Genomic DNA, 21,912 nt, shown 5'->3' with positions numbered 1-21,912 from the left:
CATATTATTTTAAAAACGGCTATGTATTTCACTAGCTTTTGGTCTGAAGAGACTAATTAATTATGTTTCACTATTCTAGCTTGAAACTGGCTCGAGTCATCGTGTCCACGGAAAAACCGTTTATTTTTGAGACGCTCAACCAGATCGTCTGCCAAGCCGCCACTTTTACAAAAATGAAAAGAACAAAAAATGATTTTCTACTTGAATATTTATACAATAGATGAATTTTGTTCAATGTACATAAAATCTTGTTATCGCTTCAAAAAAATTCTTGGATAAGCCTGAGAATTCGGGTGGGCAAAGTGGTGTAACCCCTTAAGTAGAGAAACTGGCGATGGTCAATTGGGAAGTGATGCTTGTACAGATGACAGAGAATATGACTGATGAATGTAGAATAAAACTGCACCGTTGGTCGTCCGTTAAGGTTTGCAATCAGTTCATGAATGAAATAACCGTGGATGCTTGACTATTTCTAATTTGAATGCAAATAACTGTTTTGCAACTCTTCTGTACAGTTCTAACAAATAATACGATATAAAATTATACGTATACAATTGTTTCATGTATTATTGAATTTAGAATTACGTGAAATTCTTGCATGCAATTGAAAAGTGTGTCTTTAAGACCAGTCATTTAATCGACTATGGAAGAAATAGACACAAAAGTATGACGATAGGTTTAGTTTTAAACACTACTACTGTATATACAATGAAATGTAATAACGATGCAGTATAATAGAATTATCAAGTACGCTACTTCAAAACTAAAATTCCCTACCCTCTTCCAACAAATCGAAATTTCTCTTAGGAGCAAAATTAAACGTTTTTGCGGAAGAGAATCGATGCGCTTGGCGAAAAAGGCGTTGCAAATTTTATTCCATTCCTTCATTTCGCTGCTATCGTATCCGGGCCAATTTAAATTCCGCAGGAGACCCACGCGGAAAGCCTGAAGGACCTAATATAATCCCGGGTACAAGGGGCGGCCAGTACGCCTGGGATCTAACCTGCATACATTTCCCAAATAGGCGCGTTAATGTTAAGAATACCGTGCGCGTGTTTTCGCGCCGCGAGGGGACGAAAAAAATATATAGGCGTGACGAAAATGTCAGAGGGGCCAAAACGGATGTGTCTTCCTGTTTCTGTTATCCATCGTGTGACATTTTCTGCCAGTCACTTTTGATCTTTTCATGTGGAATCAATGAATGTAGAAGAATATTGGGATAAAAATGATTGGTGAATTATATTTATAATAATATAAATTGGATATCGATGAAAGCAGCGAAGAAATATAGAATCAGCAGGAAGAGTATCGTATTTTGTGCTGGTTCCATTAAATAAATACGCTAATATAAATTAACCATTTATCCATAGCAGTAGGGTAGCTACACAGTTAGAGAGAGAAGGGTAGGTCTTCAGCGTCCTCGAGAGACCAATTAATTCTGTCTCGACTCTTGTATAACTCGAGTTTAAAATAAAACAACAAGGGACCAGCGAGTGTAGCCCATATCCATCACAAATGTTTTAATAGAATATTAAGTAACCCTTTGAATATCGTTTCTTAATATGGAAAACAGATGTGGAAATCAACAAATTAAGCTGCATAATATGTATATTATAGCGTTGAGAAGATAAGAGACACTTCTATTTTGATTCAAATTCTTGTTAACTATCTGTAAAAAAGTTTCGCATAATTCTCAGTCTAGTTATGAATTATATGTAATCACAAACGTCTTATTATCTTCCGCGGTTGGGATTGAACACCCTGCCGAGAAAAGCTGACACCGAGAAAACTTCTATTCGCTGAGGAGATCTGTTCGAGAAACTTCATTTACCGTGATAGGTTTCGCGTTCGCGTAATTCGAGAAATTGAATAACGGGCGTAAGGTAATTCGAATGGTCTCAAAGGAGCGCCTTTAATTCCGTGTAAATACGCGAGCGAACAATTTACAGTCAGGGACGAAACTCGCGATTTGACCGATAATTCAGCGAAGTTATACGCCGCGTCCGAATTTGCATTGTAAATCGCGATGTCGCCGCTCGGATCGTTTAAGGAACACCGACAAACTTCGTAATCGTATACAATTCTCGGAGTGGTGCTTTTTCATTGAATAATTATCATCGCCGTCTCGTTTCGGTGTCCGTTGAAGGCGAGGTTCTCCAACGCGTCCCTCTTAATTCGTCTTGACGACGAGCAAGAGTTAAAAGTGAGCTGACCTTAGAACGATCGACGAACTATAGTTATCTACCCATTGGGAGTTTTAAAAGTCTAATAACGTGTTGAACTTGAAGAAATTTATTAATTAAAGCTGGTCATTATGCAGACTCGAATTATTGCAGAAAATTTTAATGGAGGAAATAACAAACATTTGCGATGTGAATGATAATAAGTCCTCATTACATGAAAAATGGATTAAGAGGACCAGCAGAATCACTTTACGATTAATCCATAACTATAATGGTAAGGAAGAAATACAGTTTAGCTTGAAGTACCACAGATATTCATTTCAATCGCGAAGTAGGCTTGAAAGAAATGTATAATGGATACGACAAAGTCACCCATCATTATTAATAATAATATGTTCTTACGGTATCTGACTTAACAGAATCAATAGAATAAAACAGAGAAGGAAATTTATAATAAGTGAATAGATTGCTTGTCAGTTAAAAATAAACAAACGATTAAAAAGATGGTTATCGATCCTACCCGCGCAGAGAAAGACGCTAATAAAACGCGACCTACTTTGATTGCTAGTTCATATCCTGCAACCCGTTTGGAAAAATAGCTTGTTAACAACAGGATGAACAAATTCACCTCATCAATCAAACGAGACCCACTCTAGTGCACAGCGATGCAAACACTTGAGTCCGTTCCGTGGCCATCGATTCCTACGCTTCGACGTTCCATCACGTTCGGAAACGACGCGAAAGTAGCGCCTGTTCGCTGCGAATATCGTCCCCCGCGGGGTTAGAAATAAAAAAAAAAATGTGCAGCAATATCGGTAAAGAGATAAACATCAATTCCAACGCGAATTCCACTTACCGACACGATCTATGTCTTCTTGCGTATAGTAGTGATGCATCGTTGCTGCTGGGTCGGCTTGCGGTAGCAATTGAATCACTCTGGCGACAGTTTATGGCCGTACGATGATCATCACGACCAATACAGCGGTCACTTTACTCCGCTATTACTCACTTCCATCTCAAACAGTCGCGAGACCGCCCATTCGCCACTTCTTGCTCCGTATTGTCTCTACGATCCCTGCTAGTTCCAAATCGTAACACACTATACAGTTCCTCCTTTCAAACCGGAAACGGTAGTGTCTCCCGAAAAGTTCGAAAACGTGCACAGTCACAAACGGTAAAGAAGTCAGACTTTCCACGAGTGAAACTCGAGGAGTCATTCACCTTTCACCCTCAGGTCCCCATAGTTCAGACGGATGCCCAGAGGCTTCGAAACGATTCGAAAAACACCTCGAGGGCAGGTGATCCCGTTCGTCGCACCTTGCTGCTTTTCAAGACCAATTCCCGATCTGGTCCCAGCCCCAGACGAATGCATCCACACGGAAACGCGACACCCGATTCGCAGACGCTGTTTACACTCACGTATGCGCGTCACGCCGTTTCCAGATGGACGTCTATGTCTGTGTAAATCGCCACTCGCACGGCGTTCGTCGCGGTCACGCGCAAGGTCCGCGTCCACGGTTTTAAGGTTATGAATCAGGCGGGGGTGTTCGGGTCTCAGGGATGCTGCACACTTCAGTCGCGGGTTCGCGGCGACCAGACGGTCGTACGAGGGTGCACGCGTGGCAACGCTCGGCGGTTTTCGGCGAGGAGTTAACCGGTGAAACGATCGGCTCGATAAGAATTTTTTCAGCGGCACGGTAGTATCAACAACAATCGAAACGCGGGCGAAAACGACAGATCCGACAATATTGTGGGTGGAAAACGGTGGTCCGCGAGTAGAGTCTGCGCACAACGTGGATTATACGATAGAGAGCCAGACGACAGCGGGGAAACAGTGGCGCCATCGCAGCTGCCACCTCCGCGACATTCTACCCGCCACCTATCGCTGCTTACCGCTACCTACGCCCCCCACCGAAATCCCCACAACCCCCTCGGGCAACCCTGAATCCTCGTCGCAAACGTTCACCGGCCTACAACCGCCGCTCTCTGCCATCCACCCCCGCGCTTCAGCGTCGGTGGCTGCGGTATCGATTGGCCCAGTTGTCCCTCGTCAGAACGCGGCGGTCGCTTCAACATCCGAACCCACCGTCGTCATCCTCGTCTTCCTCTTCTTCTTTTGCTTCCTCCGCGTCTTCCTCTTCCTTCGGTTTGGCTCGGCTGTCGAGTCTTCGCGAGTCGCGAGATGTATTTTAATGCCGAGTCTAGCCGCGTTAGGGAAGCTAAACGGGGGTGGAGATGAGAGCGGTCGGGTCGCCGAGGGAAAGTTGTTGATGGCTCGTCGGTTGAAGTGGTCACCACTTGCCGGGCGAGCCGGGGGGTTGAAGACGATAGAAAATGATAGTGTGTAGTATTTAATCTCTTCTAGAAAGTGGATACGATGATACTTGCATGTATAAAGGATATTATGGAAACTGCGTTGTTCCCATTTGTCTGTTTCAGTTTGTTAACCCCTTCCCGTACCTTAGCGAGTGTGACTCGTGATAAAGATTTAAGCCCAAATATGAATAGCACGTGGCAGACTCGTGAAATGAAAGTCGGGGCAAACGTAAACATCATCAGTCAGACTCGTGCAATGATTTTTTTTGCAAGTTAAAACTGTGATTTAATTTTTACCAGTACGCCACGAGAGTTGATCACGATTCCTATAATCTACGTTACAAACCAGTTTAGTTATTGAAATTTAATAAACCTCTACCGAATGCAAAATACGAAAGTTTTAAATGAAAGCAATGACAACGAATCCAGTCCCAACTTCCGTTTATTCGAATGCCTGTGAAATTGAAGATACGTTTAAATAATCGTGTATTTTTAGAGTGTTACTGACTCCAGTTTTGACAATTTTCATGGAGGTATGAGTTTGACGACTCCATGATAAGCTACGAGATATTCTGGGCAAACAGCTGCAAAGGGATCGCGCGCAGCGATAAAAATAAACCGATGCTCCATCTTGGCCACAGTGTCAGATTTTCCATTATCATTTTGATCCGGTTTCGTCCCCCTAGCGATTCCCGGTGTAGATTATTTTCATTTCTAAGAGAGATTGGATGATGTCCTCGTTCGTAAGGACGAAGAAATTCTTTGCGAAGATAGAAGCATAAACGATCCCCATTCGAACGAAGTATTCTAGAATCTTACGAGATTATCGAGATCAAGCGTACGTTACGAATAACAAATGACGAATCGGGTTGGAAGCACGATCTATCAAGGAGCTTCTGAATTTAGAAACTCGGAGTTTCCGTAATTCTCCCGGAAATTGGGCTAATCTTCGTTGCCATCCAGTCTTAACCGTCAAAATGATCTACTTTTCTTGAATATTCCCAGCAAAGTGGAGTTGCCGAACGAGTTAGAATGGATGCTTAACTTCCGTCCCGTTTCGCTCCAACTAGTCGGGGCTATCTTGACAAAAAGTATCCTAGTCGTCGAATTGGTAAACGCGAATCAATTGCACGGTCCACGCTGTCTCTGGACTTCAATCCCTATCCGAGGATACTCAAACAACTTGCTCATGGTAGGGCAGTTACTAAACTGCAGGATCCCAATTGTAGGCGGTTGTTACGCAATTCGGAATACTGCAAGAACTTTCGATCATGCTCGGAAATCCAACGGGAGGCATTGCGCCCCTCTCGGGGAGTCTTCTGCGAACATCGACGTGCAATATTGAAAGCACGAACTGGGGAAGGATTGGCGAAACTATCTTTGCAATTGATCGAACGTTCTCGCAGAGTTCAGACAAATGCTTGGTAAAGATAGGTTTCACCGACGCGCAACACAAACGGCTGCTTCCGCGAGGCATGTTTAATTTTGGAAACAAGACAAAGGAATGAGAATGCACACTTAAGCAAATTAGAAAGAGGAAGTTTTATCTACATCGGGAAAGGTTAATAGATTTCTTTATTTACATTCAATTGGATTGTAACTCAAAGTTGAGTTACACCAACATTACGAAAGTGAGGGCAAAAGGGTTGCAAAACTGCCAAGACCTGGGCCCTCGAGGCGCCAGATTCGCAATTCTAGGTGGCCAAGTATTCAAACGCCAAAGGCGGTGTCTGTAAGAGAACATGCCCGGGTGTACAGTACGATGTCTCAACGCGGGAACTTTCCTCGCGAATGTTTGACCTTATTCCATCTGAAGACGAACACGCAACCAGTCCAACGGTTTGAGCACGCTATTAATATACACTAACTCCTGTCGTTGAGGTACGAGACCGTCAACTCACTTGAAAACGGGACAGGCAGCAATTTTCACCTCAGCCTGTTTGCAACGAGAATTTTGTGATTCCGAATTTGCTACTAGGACTCCATAGCTGACAATTGACATGCCCTGCGAGACTTAAATGTCACACATGAATCGACACGAGATCGAGTCCTTTAATTAACTTGAAAGGGGGAAGTAGCGATTACCGATGAATTTATTTCTTAAACGTATTCTAAGAGATGGAGAGACAATTAAGAGTTCCAGTTTAAAGGTACAAACTCTGCCACCTAGCATCCCCTGTAAAAGGGTGCAAATTGCTCTCTGGATTACTCCTAGATACTAATAGATGAGCGCGTTTTTTCGAGGAAAACCTGGAATTTCCCGCTAGCTCTGGGTGCTCCCCCTGCCACGCGATGCTCTCACTCTTTTTGCGCGTGAGGTCATAAGGAGGGAAGCGACCTCTGCAGGAACACGAGAATACGGGGCAAAGGTAGCCGGCGATCATGACTAGAGCGAGCCAGAAAACAGGAGGGCGCATAAACGACAAAGGACCCTGTCATTATTATGTGCCAGTGCTGAATGCATGACAATGCCAAGCGAGATTCTCCCTCCTTGTTCCTCTCAACGTCTTTCTCTCTCTTATTCTCGCCCAGCTACGTCTTTGTCCCCCGGTTGCTCCCGGGGGCACCGCTCAAGCACCGTTGCGGGACCACCGCTTCACAATGCTACGCTAACAAGGTCAGAAATTAATGAATCGCTGGAAACGCGTCGCCATAAAAATACGGGAAATCTATGGGGACCGATGTATTATTAATGAACTGACCTACACGTCCCCTGAGCGAGGAACCACCTTCGACCTTTTCGGCGACGGGGTGAATGACAATTGAAAGAAAATAAACAGAATTCAGCTGAGAGTAAAACGTCATATAAGATTCCGCATTGTTCAGCGTGGGGCGTTTAAATGCTTCGGAATTTTAAAGTCGATGTAATGGTAACCCGAGAGATAATTCAATCGAGCAACTGTGTTATTTGCGACGTTGAATTATTCGATTGAACAGAAAAACTCTGTTAAGTCTCTACAGTTCTGTGACGATTAGAGGATACGGATTTCGTTTAATAGAGAAACGATATAAATAATAACTTTAATTTCGTCTAGAATGATACATGCGTTGCTTTTGAGATTTAAAATCGTACCGACTGTTTAAAATTACCATAAAAGAGAAATGAGGACCATAAAAAAAAGGGCGATACAAACACACGCAGAAGTACGCAAATTGGACGGATCCGTTGCCGTTCGAATGTTTGTTTTCACCCAAAGAAACAGAGGTAAGAGATGAGTGTTGAGGTGATCGGTCGAGGTATACGGTAATTTAAACGCGGTATTTAAATTTAGATATTTCCAAAACAAATTCAAATTTTAATTTTCGTGCAACCAGCAACGAGTAAACAGCTCTCCTTTCACCTGTTCCTCGAAAATGTTATCTAAATAAGAGTTTTGCCCATCGCTGCGTCACCTGATCTACATTCGCTTGGAGAGTGGCAGCCTCGCATCGAAACCGACTTGGTTCTGGGGGTTTGCCAATTTTTCAAAGACAGCCGCCAGATTTCGCGGCAGATATCTCGCTTTCTTTCGTTCGTCACGGAAAGTGGCGCTGGGTATCATTGCAATTTATCGCTGGCAAGCCTCTGTCCGAGGTATAGTCAGATAGGGTAGACGCACTCCGACAAAAGCGAACTGGAAATTGAAACGAAAGGGGAGTGACCTTTTTTTCAGACTCTGGTTGGATAGCGATTCCACTCGTTAAATAATAGTTACTCCGGTTCGCAGCGCGTTTACAACGAACCGGCAACGCCTGCGCGTGTTGTCGAGTCCCTTTGTCGCGAAACAGAAAAATTGTTGAATTCGAATACGCGTTTGATACTTTCCGTTGCGCGGAAAGTTTCCGTTCATCCTCTGTATGAGAACCCGCTGTCGGTCTACCTTTTCAGACAACGGCCTGCTTTTTTTGCGAATATTTTGAAACTACTGGAAAATATCCTTTGAAGATATGCCTCGAAAGCGATGGTCTGCATTTGTCTATTGTGAAAATGGAACTCTTCTAAAATTCGGCGGAACGTGACCTAGATTTAATGGAGCAGGATCTATGGTTGGTTAGAGTAACAAAAGTATTTGTATTTTCATTTGGATTCCTGACTACTGAAAATTAATTAGTCTGAGGGTTATGTATATTTATTTAGACATACTTTCGGTATTGTTTCGTTGATGTCTGAACTAATACATACGTGACATGTTTTGAGGTTGATAGTTTGAGCCAATCTCAAAGGTCATTTAACTTGGAGAATGAGAACACCTCAATGGCAGAAATCCAGGCATCGGAGTAACGTCGCGCGCATTTCAGACACAGATAGCGTAAAGGACAACAGTGGATGGTTACAGTACACAGCTGTCCTATACAGAGCGTCCCAAGAAGGTGAGATAGATAGGATCGAGGTTAGAAATAGCAAGATAAGGCATCGATCACTAGGCTTCGCTAAATGGCTAATAATTTCATCAGTTCATTCTTAATTTAGACGTTCCTTCAAATTATGTTCTTGGAACATTCCACGATTAATTGCAAAAGTAAAATAGAGTTTCCAAACCTGTCATACTAGAATGCTTCCTCAATCGTTGGAATGATACAGCCCTGTTCCAATTCCACGAAAAAACCTGTATCGCTTGGCGCGATATGTTTCGATACCTCGCCCAATATCATCGTTTTCTGTCCGTGTTTGCGCATTCAGAGCCGATCCGCGATACGAGCGGCCGATCCCAAAGATGTTTGAATGATGAATCCAATATCACCGAGGGCTGCAAAGCGGCAGAAGCGAAATACACCCCCGGGACAGAAACCGTTTCCCTAAAACGGGCCAATGAGCCGTCCCTGTCCAACATACATCAGAGACTTTGGGCTTCCAACGTACGTGTACATGTTCGTGTATGTTTGTGTATTGGTCGATGCGAGCGCACGTTTCCCGCTCTCCGGCGATGCATCATACGTTACAGATTGGTTTTTAGGTAAAAGAACAGCTCTGTAATAGTGTGGACATTTGACGTCGCCGAGAGAAATGGTTGGAAAATAACGAAAGTAAAACGGCGGCCATTCATCGTCACGTACCAGCGTTCGTTCGCGCGATTTATTTTTTTTTTGTTTTTTTTTTTTTTTTTTTACTGCGTCGCGTGATTCGTGCTTTTATGATTTCGTTTAAATTACACGGGAAGCTGGTACGCGCTCGACTAAAAACATTGCAGCGGGTCGCCAAGTTATTAGTTCAACATGTTAGATCATTAGTTACATATGCTGGGCTGTTCCGATCGATTAGGAAGCCAGGATATGTATCAAAGTAGCGTTTAAAAATCAAGCCAGCCACGATCTCCGCACGGAATTTCAATTCACTCGCAGTTAACGGATAATTCGGTGTTCAACGCAAACGTTGGCGCATTCCTTCGCCGCCCTAATGTTTGCAAAGATATACATCCGGCGAAAGTAAACCACTGCCGACGGATTCCCGAACCAGGACCCTCCCCCCCACCCCACTGGGACCACTAATTACAAGGGACGTTAAATTACATAACTTTCGCGTGGCTGTATGTTCTAATTTGGCGCGATCGTTAAAGCTCGGCCCGCCAAAGGTTTATGCATATTCATCGGGCATTTTTTAACGAGCCCCCAACTGAATCCAGAAGAAAACCACATGATTTATTCTACCGTCCCCTCTGGTATCTCGTCAACCTCTTTTCACCCCTCCTCCCCCCCCCCCCGGCCCCTAATCATCGTTTTGCAAATTAACGGCGGTCGCATCGCGTCGTTTCGTGGTTGATCGTGGCATCGCGGACCGAATATAATGCACCTATGCGGCATCTCCAATTAACGCGGGTGACATCGTTGCATTCCAATAGACGCAAATAAACGCGGAACGGTACGGACAGTCGCGTAAGCGTTTCTCGTTAGTGTACACGGTGTCCGGGTTTAAATCGTTTCACGCGAATGTCTCTGAAACAATCGGATCCTGCCGAACGTTTCAGATGGAAGTGGTACGGTTTGAGAAACAGCATGTTAGTTTTTTTATAGAGAATGTACGCATTTCAACTTTACCAATTAGAAATATAAATTTGCTAACATATCAATCTATGAAGATTGTCGTTTGCAATAAGGCAAATATCTGAAACGTTCCGATAGTAACTTTATTTTTTAACACCCTGTAGAACCGTGCGGCACCACTCGGCCATCGTATAATTGCCTTCGTGTATACGTACACTTCGTTATCTACGACTCACCGGTGCTAATTATCTCTCTTGCTTTTACTTCCTCCCTCCCTCGTTCTCTGTATCTCGTTCACCCCTTCTGTGTTCTCGTATTTCCGTTTTTATCCGTCTCTGTTATTCGTGGACGCCATCGAGAATCGGGCAGCTTCTTGCCCTCGTCGTTGTAGGGCAATGTCGTTTCCAACTCGACCCACCTCACCCAGCCCCCGGAAAAAGTTAATCCCCTAACTTTGAAGTGGCCAAGAAGCTCCGACCATTCCGACCAGAGATGAGCAGAATTTTATTTGAAGAATAGACAGAGCATAAACACACCGCATAGCGATTCATTCGCAAGGTTTATTCGAATTAACAAAAATACTCAGATAAGCTTATGATCGTTCAAAGGATGAATTGCTTGTTTAATTTTAATTTCGTTTTGAATATATATTTTATCGCAGAACCATGTCAGTCTATCGCTATATGACAACTTGAAATGCCTAATTTGAATTGCTTTATCAAGATGAGAAAGTATACGAAAAATTTGAACGAGAGGGTGGCACGACTGGAGTTGCGCGCCCAACTCCACCTGAGCAAATGAGATTCTCGGAGCAGAGTCACGCGGCCAGATGGACGTCTGATTAGATCAACGAATCGAAACTTCACGGCGGGTCGTGGTCATTCGATTTCGTCGACTCTGGAAGGCTTTCGACGACACTGGTAAAGCTTATCAGTCTTGAACTCCGACGAAAAGGTCTTTCTGGATAGCTGAGCTACGTGTATGTATATTCATTGGCTTCCATCCTACTTTATATCCCTGGAATGATTTCTTACAAAACTATAAAAACTGGTACGATAATTTCTGTTTATTGATGCCATTAAAATTTTTGAAAAAGACTTAAACCTCTATGGATCCGTTAACTTTCAGGTCACCTGTTAATATATCGACACTTTACCAAATGATTTTAGGTTTTTGGCAAGATGACGTATACGTCTTAATTATATAATATCTGTGATACCCAATTACAATAATGATGATCGTAGAATAAATTTGGTCATTATTAATTCATATTCCTGGTGCTCCTAATTCTATTCGAATAATTATGCTTATAGATGATCCAATTATTCCAGTTCATATAGCAAAAATAAAATAAAGTCTACCAATATTTTTATGATCTCAATGTCATGTTGTCGACAGGAAATAAAATTCGGTTCATAGATGGTTAAATAAAATTTGTTAACACATCCTGTCGTCGATAGGCTGATTTCACTACAACAGGAGGAGGATGAGAGCAGGAGTAGCGGAGGCAGACATACGAGCAGTCACGACGAAAGGAAGAGGAGAGTGACGAGGGCACATCCACCGAATCACAAATGAGTTGCGAGACTCGATTAAGCATCTTCCGGATGCATTATTAAGTGTACCGGCTAAAGGGTGCGGTAAAGAGGAGCCACGGGCCGGTGAAAAAGAGAGTGGACGAGCCAAAGGGTTGGATAGAGCGGTTTCAATGTAGGAGGTGGAGCAGGGGAACGGCAACTAATGGGTTGTAACTAGTGTGTGTAGCGGATTATACCTTCTCGGTCAAGCCGCTACAAGCCACCGCACGGAGGAGCTCGAGTGGTTGTCGTCGAGGGAGCGAGAATAGAAGCTCTGATACTTGAAGAGTAAAAGAGACGAGGATGCAGCCGAGGAAGAGACTTAACCCGAGACTTTATGAATGCCCTGGCGCAGCGCAAGAGTTCAGGTAAGATAAGAGCTTTCCGCACCCTCTTTCGTCCCAGTCGCCTAGCCGCCCGCCCGTCAGATAGGTCTCCTCTCTCTCTTCTGGCACGCCGAAAATGCGCTACCACCCCCTCCGTGTATCCCCCCACGCGAAATCCAGCCAACGTTTTCCCGGGCACGCAGGCGAACGGTGTCGTCGAGCCACCGTGCAGCTTTCCGCTGCTTAACGTCAGATTTCGGTAACTCCTGCAGCTGGATCCACCAGGATTCTCGTTAATATGCAACAGCAGCTTCCCCGGCTGCTTCATCTGTTTGTCGAAAGTATCGCTCGACGCTTTTCTTGGCATATTTACCGCGTGTTTCCCCGCTCGATGCTTCATAAACACATCGGCCATGTTTTGACTCGAGGCCAGATGTAAACACCTTCAACGTCAGATTTTGGTAACTCTCGCAGTTGGATGCACCCGCCAGGGATTCTCGTTAATATTCGAACAGCAATCTTTCGCTCCAATTCGCCAGAGTTTCGGCACGTGACGTTGCACCAGGGCTGTGTCATGCCACGGGGTAATTTCGTTGTCGTTTATGGAAGCGAGGCGTGCTGTGGACAACCTAGAATAAATTAATGCGTGGGAGAGGAGGTTTTGATACGGTGAACTTCGCGAGGAGAAGTCGAGGAGGTTGTCCACGAACGACGGTATCCAGTTTGCTCGAAAGAGCTCGGCATAAATAATCCCTGTACTATCCAGAGCGTAGAATTCCGATTACTGACAATTAGTAAGACATGACAAACGTGCTATTAAAACTTCTTTTGAAATTACTCAATAGTTACAACCCTTAGCGCCAAGTGCACTGTGGTGACGGTTCTGTAAAGAGAGAGCGAGTGAAGGGAGAAAAAGAAGGAAACGTTTCGTCCTGGACCTGCTACTACACTCGCTAGTAAGGCTACCTAGGAGGCTCGTGCCTTAGACGCCGGGATGTTTGAAGGTTGGTCGAGAATGGTTTCTATAGGTAAGTTAGACCGACCGAGCACTTGTAAAAAACTCGCAGTGTGTCTCTAGTAGTGAGGACAAGAGGTGCCACCACAGCACCAACTGATTCTAAAGCAAAATTGGAATTCTTTTGGGACCTTTGGAAAATTTGCAATACACCCAAATGTTCGTTGCTGTCTGTCCCAGCTCTTCCACCCTCTTTTTCTTCGCTTCTCATCAGTAGCCATGACTCTGCCGTTTCCTCAAGGTTGGCGCCTCGTGCTCTAGTCGAGTAACTTCTATCGCAACGCCGTTCACGTTTATAAACGCGAATAAGGATCGAACGAGTTTTCTGGCGCGTTATGAAATTGAAATCCCGTCTTTACGCGAAGTGGCCCTCCTTTCCCTCTCGAGCTGACCCGTCGTCCCGGTTATTGGTGCTTCTGGCTGGAATGGCAGGGATCGGACGTTCTACGAGACGTTTTACGCTTCTTACAGGAACATCAGCTGGCTGGTCCAAACTGGCCAATGCTTCGTTGTATAGGATTTTGTTTCACGCTGCTTGAACTTTTCGCGGACGTAAAAGGACGCTAAACGCGGCAACGGTCGTTTCCACTTCTTCCTTGCCATCGACCTCGCTGCTCTGTGACCTCGCTTTTAAAGAGACGGTGAAAACAGGTCAACGCTTGGAATTTTTTTCTTCCTAAGTACACAGCGTATCAAACTGAAACTTTTTACGCCGATTAATATACTTATAGAAACGGCACGTGAATTTTTTCATGGAATTTATTGTATTAATGCACGAGTTATTAATAATAACAAGGAGCTTTGCTAACTGCGTCTGAATTGGAGAAACGTGAAAAACTCCAAAAGTGATAAAATGACGGTACTTTGAAGAGATGATTTTTTTTAGTACCTGTGCGTATTAAAAAAAGAAAAACATTGCGCGTGGAACGTGTACGTTTTAGTCATGTTCAAAGACAACTTGGAATTACATTGATAGCTTCTACTAGGATATTCTGTAAAAGTACTCGGATAAAACACTTAATGTGCATTACAAACATTAAACATTACAAAATATGTTTTGAAACATCAATGTTGTAAATATAAAGTATATAAAATAAAACGATTTTCGTAATTTCTTAATAGCCAGAAATAAAATTTGAAGTGACGTGAATTCACGTCAGCGGTCGTGAATGTGTTATTATTCCCTATTATATTTTTATTGTTTATAACAATCAACAAGCATACTATTGCATATTGCAGTGATCTGAAAATATTCTAACCAGTCTAATTGAACTGTTGCAGATAATACAGCTATACAGCGCGAAGCAAGTACCAACTCAAGTAGAAATTGCCATCACTGGTCAGACACGGCAGCCAAACCTCAATCGCTCGCGTAACCCGTGAAGCTTCAAGTCTCATTTTCTCGAATATAAAATCTCATTTTCCACACTCTCGGTTTACTTTATCATCCAGAGTACCACCCCGTACTATTGCATTTAGCGGAACACCCAGTACTTGACGGCGGGACACGAATCGCCGTGGAAAAGGGGAGGAAGCGGAATGGAACTCGTTTAAAAATCTGTTAAAGCGAATATTATTTAAATCCGGCGGGGTAACAGGAATATCGCGTGAACGATTACCTCGGCGAGCGAGGAACACCACGGGGTGGCGGCTACCCTCCGACGCCGTTACTATCGCAGCAGACGCCTACCAGCGGCACCACCACCAACGCCGCCGCCGCCACCAGCAACGCCATCAACGCCACCGCCACCATCGGTAGCATCCCCATCGTCGCGACCGCCGCCACCGCTACCACCGTAGCCGGCGGATAACCTCCGCTAGTAATATTATTTCAGGTATGTGGACGCGTAAGGGCGTGCCTTCCCCTGCTCTAGACCATTACACATTGCTCCTGCGTGTAAAAATATTTATTAGCGCTCGAATAGTAAATTAGCAGACGCGCAAAGGTAGATTTACTGCGAGGAAAATTAACACAAGAATAAAATAGGTATGACTCGAGTTGCCACGTGAATCTCTGTGACGACCCAGTCTCTTCTTTATTGTCAGTGTAAAGAGTGAGGTAGACACCACCGATTACATGCACTATTCATGAACCAATATTCCCATCGATACTCTGCGGTTCAAAAACAAAACCTACCCCAAAGATTGCCACCCCTTACTCGCCACTCGGTTTACCACGTGAAGTTCACTGGCGACTGAAAGTCTCCTCTTTTTCAATAATGCAAAAGGGTAATACCCTAAATGCACGCCCCTGCGTAGGCACATTCCCTCCTCGCGGGTACGCGTCACCACGTCTATGGCGACTATCTCGGGGGCACGCGAGCGCGCAATCGGCAGTCATAAAGAGAGATAGCGCACCATGGAATATCTGCGAAACGCTCTCCAGGCTGTCGCTTTTATTCCCGCTCGCCCAACGTCGCGGCGCCCGGTTTGCGCGCAGTTATCTCGCCGCATACTGATATCTGTCCGGGGTTCAAATGCACCGCGTCATTACTGCGGCTGAACGGTGACCCGCGTGTACCAGCGTCGCGATGCCGGCTCTCGATGCTTGTTTACGTTTTCCCTGCTGCAGATTGCGCGTCGTTACGCCTCGCTTGACGCACGACCCGTTTCCGATGCACCTCGACATCAGTTACTCTGGGAATGATTTTGTGTCGAGGGTCCAAGGATTCATGGTTCCTTAGCAGGGTTGCCAGCGAAGGTTCAACGCATTTAGCCAACCGTGACGTCATATACAACGAAGGGAAAAAGCTATATTGTACTATATTGTACTTTAACATGTTGAGCGCCATGCGAATTTTTAAGGAAGAAACAAAAAAAGGAAAGAAAGAAAACGAGATTGAAATACAGGCGTTTTACGAAAAAAAAGGTGCGAGTGACGCGATTTACCCGAGTCGTTCGATCCGTACGCTGTTGGATTTCTACGAAGACTAAAAATGCAGTCATACCGTTGTTTCATTATAGTCCCCTTTTTTTGTGAAATCCTCGACATTCGTCCTCTACGCGACGATAGACTGTTTTCGGCGTTCAGGTATGACCCAGTCAAAATCTAGTTATTTCTCTCACCATTGAACTGAAAGTTTCCAACCAAACAAAATCAAACTTTGCAATTATAACCAAACGGTTTTTTTCGCAAAAATCCAACACTTAGTTTTCGAGTGAACTTGATGTCTATTCTGTTAGCTATATAGAATCGCAGAAAAATTCAAACGGTCTCCGTATACCGGGCTACTCGTTATTGTGCAAAAAGAAAAAAGTTTCAGGGCGAAAGGTTAACAAAAAACGTTCGCAGAATGCGCAATCGACGTCGCACGCGCGACACGACCCCTCGGACAAAAGGGTACGGAAAGTGGTAACGACGTTTCGGACACCGGACGCGCCCGATGTTATCTCCCGCTCGCGAGAATTACTTTGCGCCTCGCCGCGCCAGCTTTTATGTCCGCAATATCGACGCGTGTTACGCGTGGTCCGATCTCTGCCAGCAGATAACGACATTCTGTCAATGTGTTACGTCGTGCCTTGGGCCCTCGAATCAGGGACGCGCTTAGGGTGCTCGCCACCATGGTGCCATCTCGAATTCACCATCCCCTTCCTTTATCAAAACTTACGTCGTTCAATTCTGCTTCCATATACGTACGGTACTTAATCTTTATAAAAAAGAATCATTTTACCATCTGGGTAATTTCATTTCATGATATCATTTCATGATACAATTTGGGTGATTTAAACATGTTATTTGGTCGTATAGTTTAGGTGATAATGAAAAATGAAAATAATTCTCAGAGAAATGAATTATTACTCATGACATGATCATATTCGTCATTAACATATACATTTAGAAATCTATCTCTACCTTACACCCACTTAAATGCGTTCATTTGTTACGAAGTACTTAACTTGCATAAACGCTACAATAATAATTGTATCTACGTTCGTGAACAATGCAATCACGAACGTGACATAGAATAAGAATAGTATAACTAGTATAGTACATCCTATGTACGTAGATATTAAACGCAAAGATTATCCATTATTCATCGTTAATTTAAAGAAAATAATTTCCGTGCAGCACTCGCACCCCAAATCAAGGTTCACGCCTGCTACGACCCCGTGGAAAAAGGCAGTGAAGGGGGGCACGAGAGAGCCGTCACGTGCGCGTCCGGGGGAGTCAAAATCTTGATCGCGTCACATCGTCGACGTGTCGTGGCGCGCGTTATTCGCGGTGACAGTTATGCAGCGATGTTCCCGTGATTACGCCGTCGCTGGGATAAATCTTCCGACGGGGGTGCGCGACTTCTGACTGCTAGCGCGGATCCTGACACGGTTGACCAACCACGCTCGTGAAACGCGAGCTGACGGCTGGACCAATGTCGCCAGCATAGAAATACGTCGAAGGTATTTCCTGTTCGATCTTATTCCGTCTTCCTACGTATCGAAGCAGATCGAGATCCGTGGATGAGGGGTCCTCTCGTGTACCATCGTTTAGGGTAGACTTGCATGGGGTTTGGGAACCATGTTGCAATTTGGGGTTCAACATATTCGTGGAAGTTCATGTTTGAATTTTGGGTAGACTTAGTAAATTATTTTAAACCTTATATTGACTATTTACAGACTATTTATAGCAAGGGCTATGTGTTGTTTCAATTATGTAAAACATAATTGTATCAAATATCAGGGGGACCGGAAAGTAATGTCGTTTCTTTTTATTTAATCAATTACGTAATCGCCCTCGTTATCAACAATCTTTTGCAATCCAGTGTGTAAATTAGTATACAATAAGCTAATAAATTATAATCCAGTATGGCATTCGTAGAAACGACATTACTTTCCGTTCCCTCTAATATATTTTGAATTCCTTTATTTACATCCTTCCCTTTGTACAACATTTGTACACTTTAAATGAATTTCGCAATTACTTCTGCACCGGTGTTTTTGTCTTTTATTAAAATGAATAATTCTGTTCGGATAGAGTTGACACGTGTTCGATATTCGCGAATCGGAATTTGCATAGATGCTCATCCCAGGGCCCTGCCGCGATAATCTGAGGAGATTCGAAAAGAGATAGCAGCGCACAAATGTTTCAAAACGCTGTTCGCGATCGTTGGGAGGCAATTTGGAAGAATGTGAATACGTCTGCCATAACCGTACCGTATGTGTCCGGACATATGGTATGCGCGCGATTAAGTTGGGGTCGGCCAGGCGTTCTTCGGACAGCACCTGAATCTGGAAATGTTTGCTTCCCTCGTATATTTGAGACTTTCCCGTATCGACGCTGCAATTGAGTCAATAATATTTCCTCCAGTTTAATAACATAACACCAAGATTTCAAGCTGTCTCGACGCGAGATTAGACGTTCTGCAATGGCGCGATAAAAATCTCTTGTGGAAGAGCATATTTAACCCTTTCGCTTCGAGTATCGCTTATAGGCGGTAATGTTGACTTATGTATAGATTCTTGTTTCAAAATATATCATACGAGTCTTTACATATTAAAAGATTAACTAATTTGAGTTTTATTATTAATTATATTAAACCTTCTATCGTAAAGTTTTGTAAATATACAAATGCCTATATCAACTATAATTTTGTAAATCTTTTCATATGAAAAATGTAAATTGTACTTGTCATATTGGAGTAACGATTGTTTTGTTCAGCACAGTTGTTATTTAAGATTTAGGAAAACGTATATACAGAAAACACGTAGACTGAGTATATTTCTGGCGCGCGCTTCCGTTCAGTGACGGTATTTCGAAAAGGTTAATTACAGTGTGTATATTAGTGGGAAGTATCGCGATAATTTGTCTTTTGTATGAAGTAGTAATTAATTTAACTTTTAAATTATACATGCACTAGTGGTTTAAGGATCTTCAGAGAACCACCGTAGGTCGCATAAATTACAAAACCGCGAAGACAGTAGAGTTAAATCGATCGAAGCTTGAACGAACAATTGGACATACTTTTTTTATTGTTTCGAAACGACGGCCCGAAGCGTTCCTTTACTCTCAATGTCGTCGCCGTTTGTTCCCTTTCGGGGTCTAAAATATCGCTAGATTTTCCTACGGAATAAAAATTGATGGTCGTAATTTCCATCGACGTCGATGTATCCCCAAGGTCGGCCTTGGGGCACATACAGTCGTATGCAAACACAGGCGGTAGGAAATGACACGAACTGGCTGACTGTAACTCTTCGTTGACCTCATCCTACCCACCCTTTCATCCCTGTGGTCCTTCGCCGATGCGTCCTCCCCCATTCGCCCCTTCGTTCTCCTCCTCAGTCGTGAAGATCAATACACGCACTCTGGTCTCGCTTCGCATGACTTCGTATGGATTCTTCATTCACCGTCGCCTGTTTTGTATTCCAGTGGCCTTCGGTGCGCTGTTTTCTTGGTCATTTATCCCGCGTTATACACGTCGCCATGAATATCTAATAGATTCCCCCTTCCTTTTGTTCTCTTTTATTACTTTTGCATCCCTGTCTCTCAATTGTATCAAGAATCTGCCTTTGTCATTTTATTCGGATGAGAAATCTCTTCTTCGCGATATTTTGGACGGTTACAGTGACGTATTGCGTGGAGCAATGATAATCATTATTCAGGGGAAATATCAGGGCATGTTCTATATCTCAAAATTAAGAGGGTGTTTCGATACGAGTTTCCTTGTTTTAAATATTGCTTATTACATCGAAGAAGAATTTATATTAATTGTGCTTGTTTAAAACTACGTTTGTTACATTAGGTTGGTGCCATGTGAAATGTCGTTTTTCCATTGTTTCAATCACCCGTACCAATAGCATTCAATTTAGTCTACTCTGTCATCAATTGATTGTAATCATATTAAAGAGGAAGAAATATACTGTAAGGCACACATTAAAATACCAAAGATATTTAGAATAGAAACATTAGAACCTTATTATTAACAATTATGAATACTTTAAATATTCGTGTAATCTTTTTATATAAGTGTAAACTTGTGAATTGGTAAAAACAAAAAAAGTTAGCTTTTGAAAAAGGTTACGCGAATATTCTAATAATTCAATCCTGATTTGAAAAATTCAAAGCTGGTGATCTTTTAATAGAAAATTAACTTATTCGTCATCAGTTCCTATCCTCTGATTGTATAATTAATGGAGAGTCTTATTGCAATGAAATAGAAGAAATGCATTTAAAATTAATAATAGTAGTGAATTACGTGGAAATTATTTTAATTATATGTACAATATTTTTACCAACTTAATACTATTTATATTATCCTTTTATTGCATCGATATATTAGGAACTCGATAAAAATAATATTAATTCCTTATCTTTTTAATCACTGGGAAGCAAAACTACTGCTAATTAGGAGTATATTGCATTGTTATAACGGAAACAATCCATAAGCCCTCCCCCCTCTCTCTGGTCGTGTATTGGAGCCTCTGTTCCAGTTCCCTGAAGGATTTATGCGCAAGTTTGTACGCAGCGATCGACAGAATTGGCAGCTGGACCGTTTCGTAATTAGCGTTGCGTGGAACGGCGACGATTATCGCAAATACCCTACGAATGACGTCAGCGGTGTTATTACCCGGCATCAAGTTAAATATGCATGATTCACAATACGTGGACCAATAGTTTCGTTAAATTTTCAAAGCCAGCAAACGCCACCCACGACTAACCGCGCGGCGTTTCGCTCGAAGCCGGTCACTGTATAAATTTCGAGCGACGTCCCGCTAAATTCTACAGTGGAATAACAGCGAAAGCGACATTTTGTCAAATTCGTAATTTAAATACTTTGGCGATGGAAATATCCGATGAATATAATTGGAATATTATTAGAATATTTTGTGCACTGGTCAATTGGGTATTCTTTGGCCTGGAGACCGATTGAATGTACACGTAATGCAAATGCGAAAATATACAATTTATATTTTGCGTAAATTAAATTGAAAACCATCCAGGTTCAACCAAGATATTTTGACACTAATTATTTAACCCTGTGCACTCGGAGTCAATTCGTTGCAAACAAAATAATAATAATAATAATAATAATAATAATAATAATAATAATGTGCGAACAGGAATCGTATTACATTAAATAGTCTAACTTCGGAAACGTGTCTTTTTTGATATTATCAGACTTGATTATAAATCCTTATAGCTTTCTTGAAGCATTGACACCACTGCAAAGGATTAAATACTCGTACTACTCTAATGACAAATATATCTAATCTATATGCAACAAAATTTCGACACCCAAACGTTCGAATAACGATACTCGCGTAATGAAATATTCCAAGTTATTCGTCGCATTCGAGCACCAATAAAGCACTAAAATATGAAATTATTCGAATAGCCGTAGCAGTGATCCGCCTTTTATTTCTGATACGTTAGCAGCGCGTCGTACTTTCCCGTGGCGACACACGCGAGAAGGGAGACAGAATTATGGAGATAGTATTAGAAAATTTATACCGCCAACCCCCGGTTGCACGGCTCTCCGAGGAAATATGCGCGGTCGGGGAGGGGGAGGGAGAAGGGATAATCGGATCGAAGTTACTGCACGTAC

General features: G+C 43.0%; 1 protein-coding gene across 5 annotated transcripts in view; it reads right to left on the bottom strand.

The window, feature by feature from the left end:
- The window catches only part of LOC128887652 (teneurin-a), a 766,007-nt gene that overhangs the window by 297,749 nt on the left and 446,346 nt on the right, over nt 1-21,912 (bottom strand). Inside the window, exon 1 of one of the 5 annotated variants that reach the window (XM_054143816.1) lies at nt 3,040-3,883. The exons of the other annotated variants lie outside the window; for them this stretch is intronic. Coding sequence (XP_053999791.1) covers nt 3,040-3,079 — 40 coding nt within the window. The 5' untranslated portion in view covers nt 3,080-3,883. Of the gene's footprint in view, nt 1-3,039; nt 3,884-21,912 lie in introns of those variants that run through there. 5 annotated transcript variants of the gene reach the window in all.

This window comes from Hylaeus anthracinus, unplaced genomic scaffold, assembly GCF_026225885.1.
Source record: "Hylaeus anthracinus isolate JK02 unplaced genomic scaffold, UHH_iyHylAnth1.0_haploid 0, whole genome shotgun sequence".
NCBI classification, from domain to species: domain Eukaryota; kingdom Metazoa; phylum Arthropoda; class Insecta; order Hymenoptera; family Colletidae; genus Hylaeus; species Hylaeus anthracinus.
This window is presented reverse-complemented; position numbering and strand designations above follow the sequence as displayed.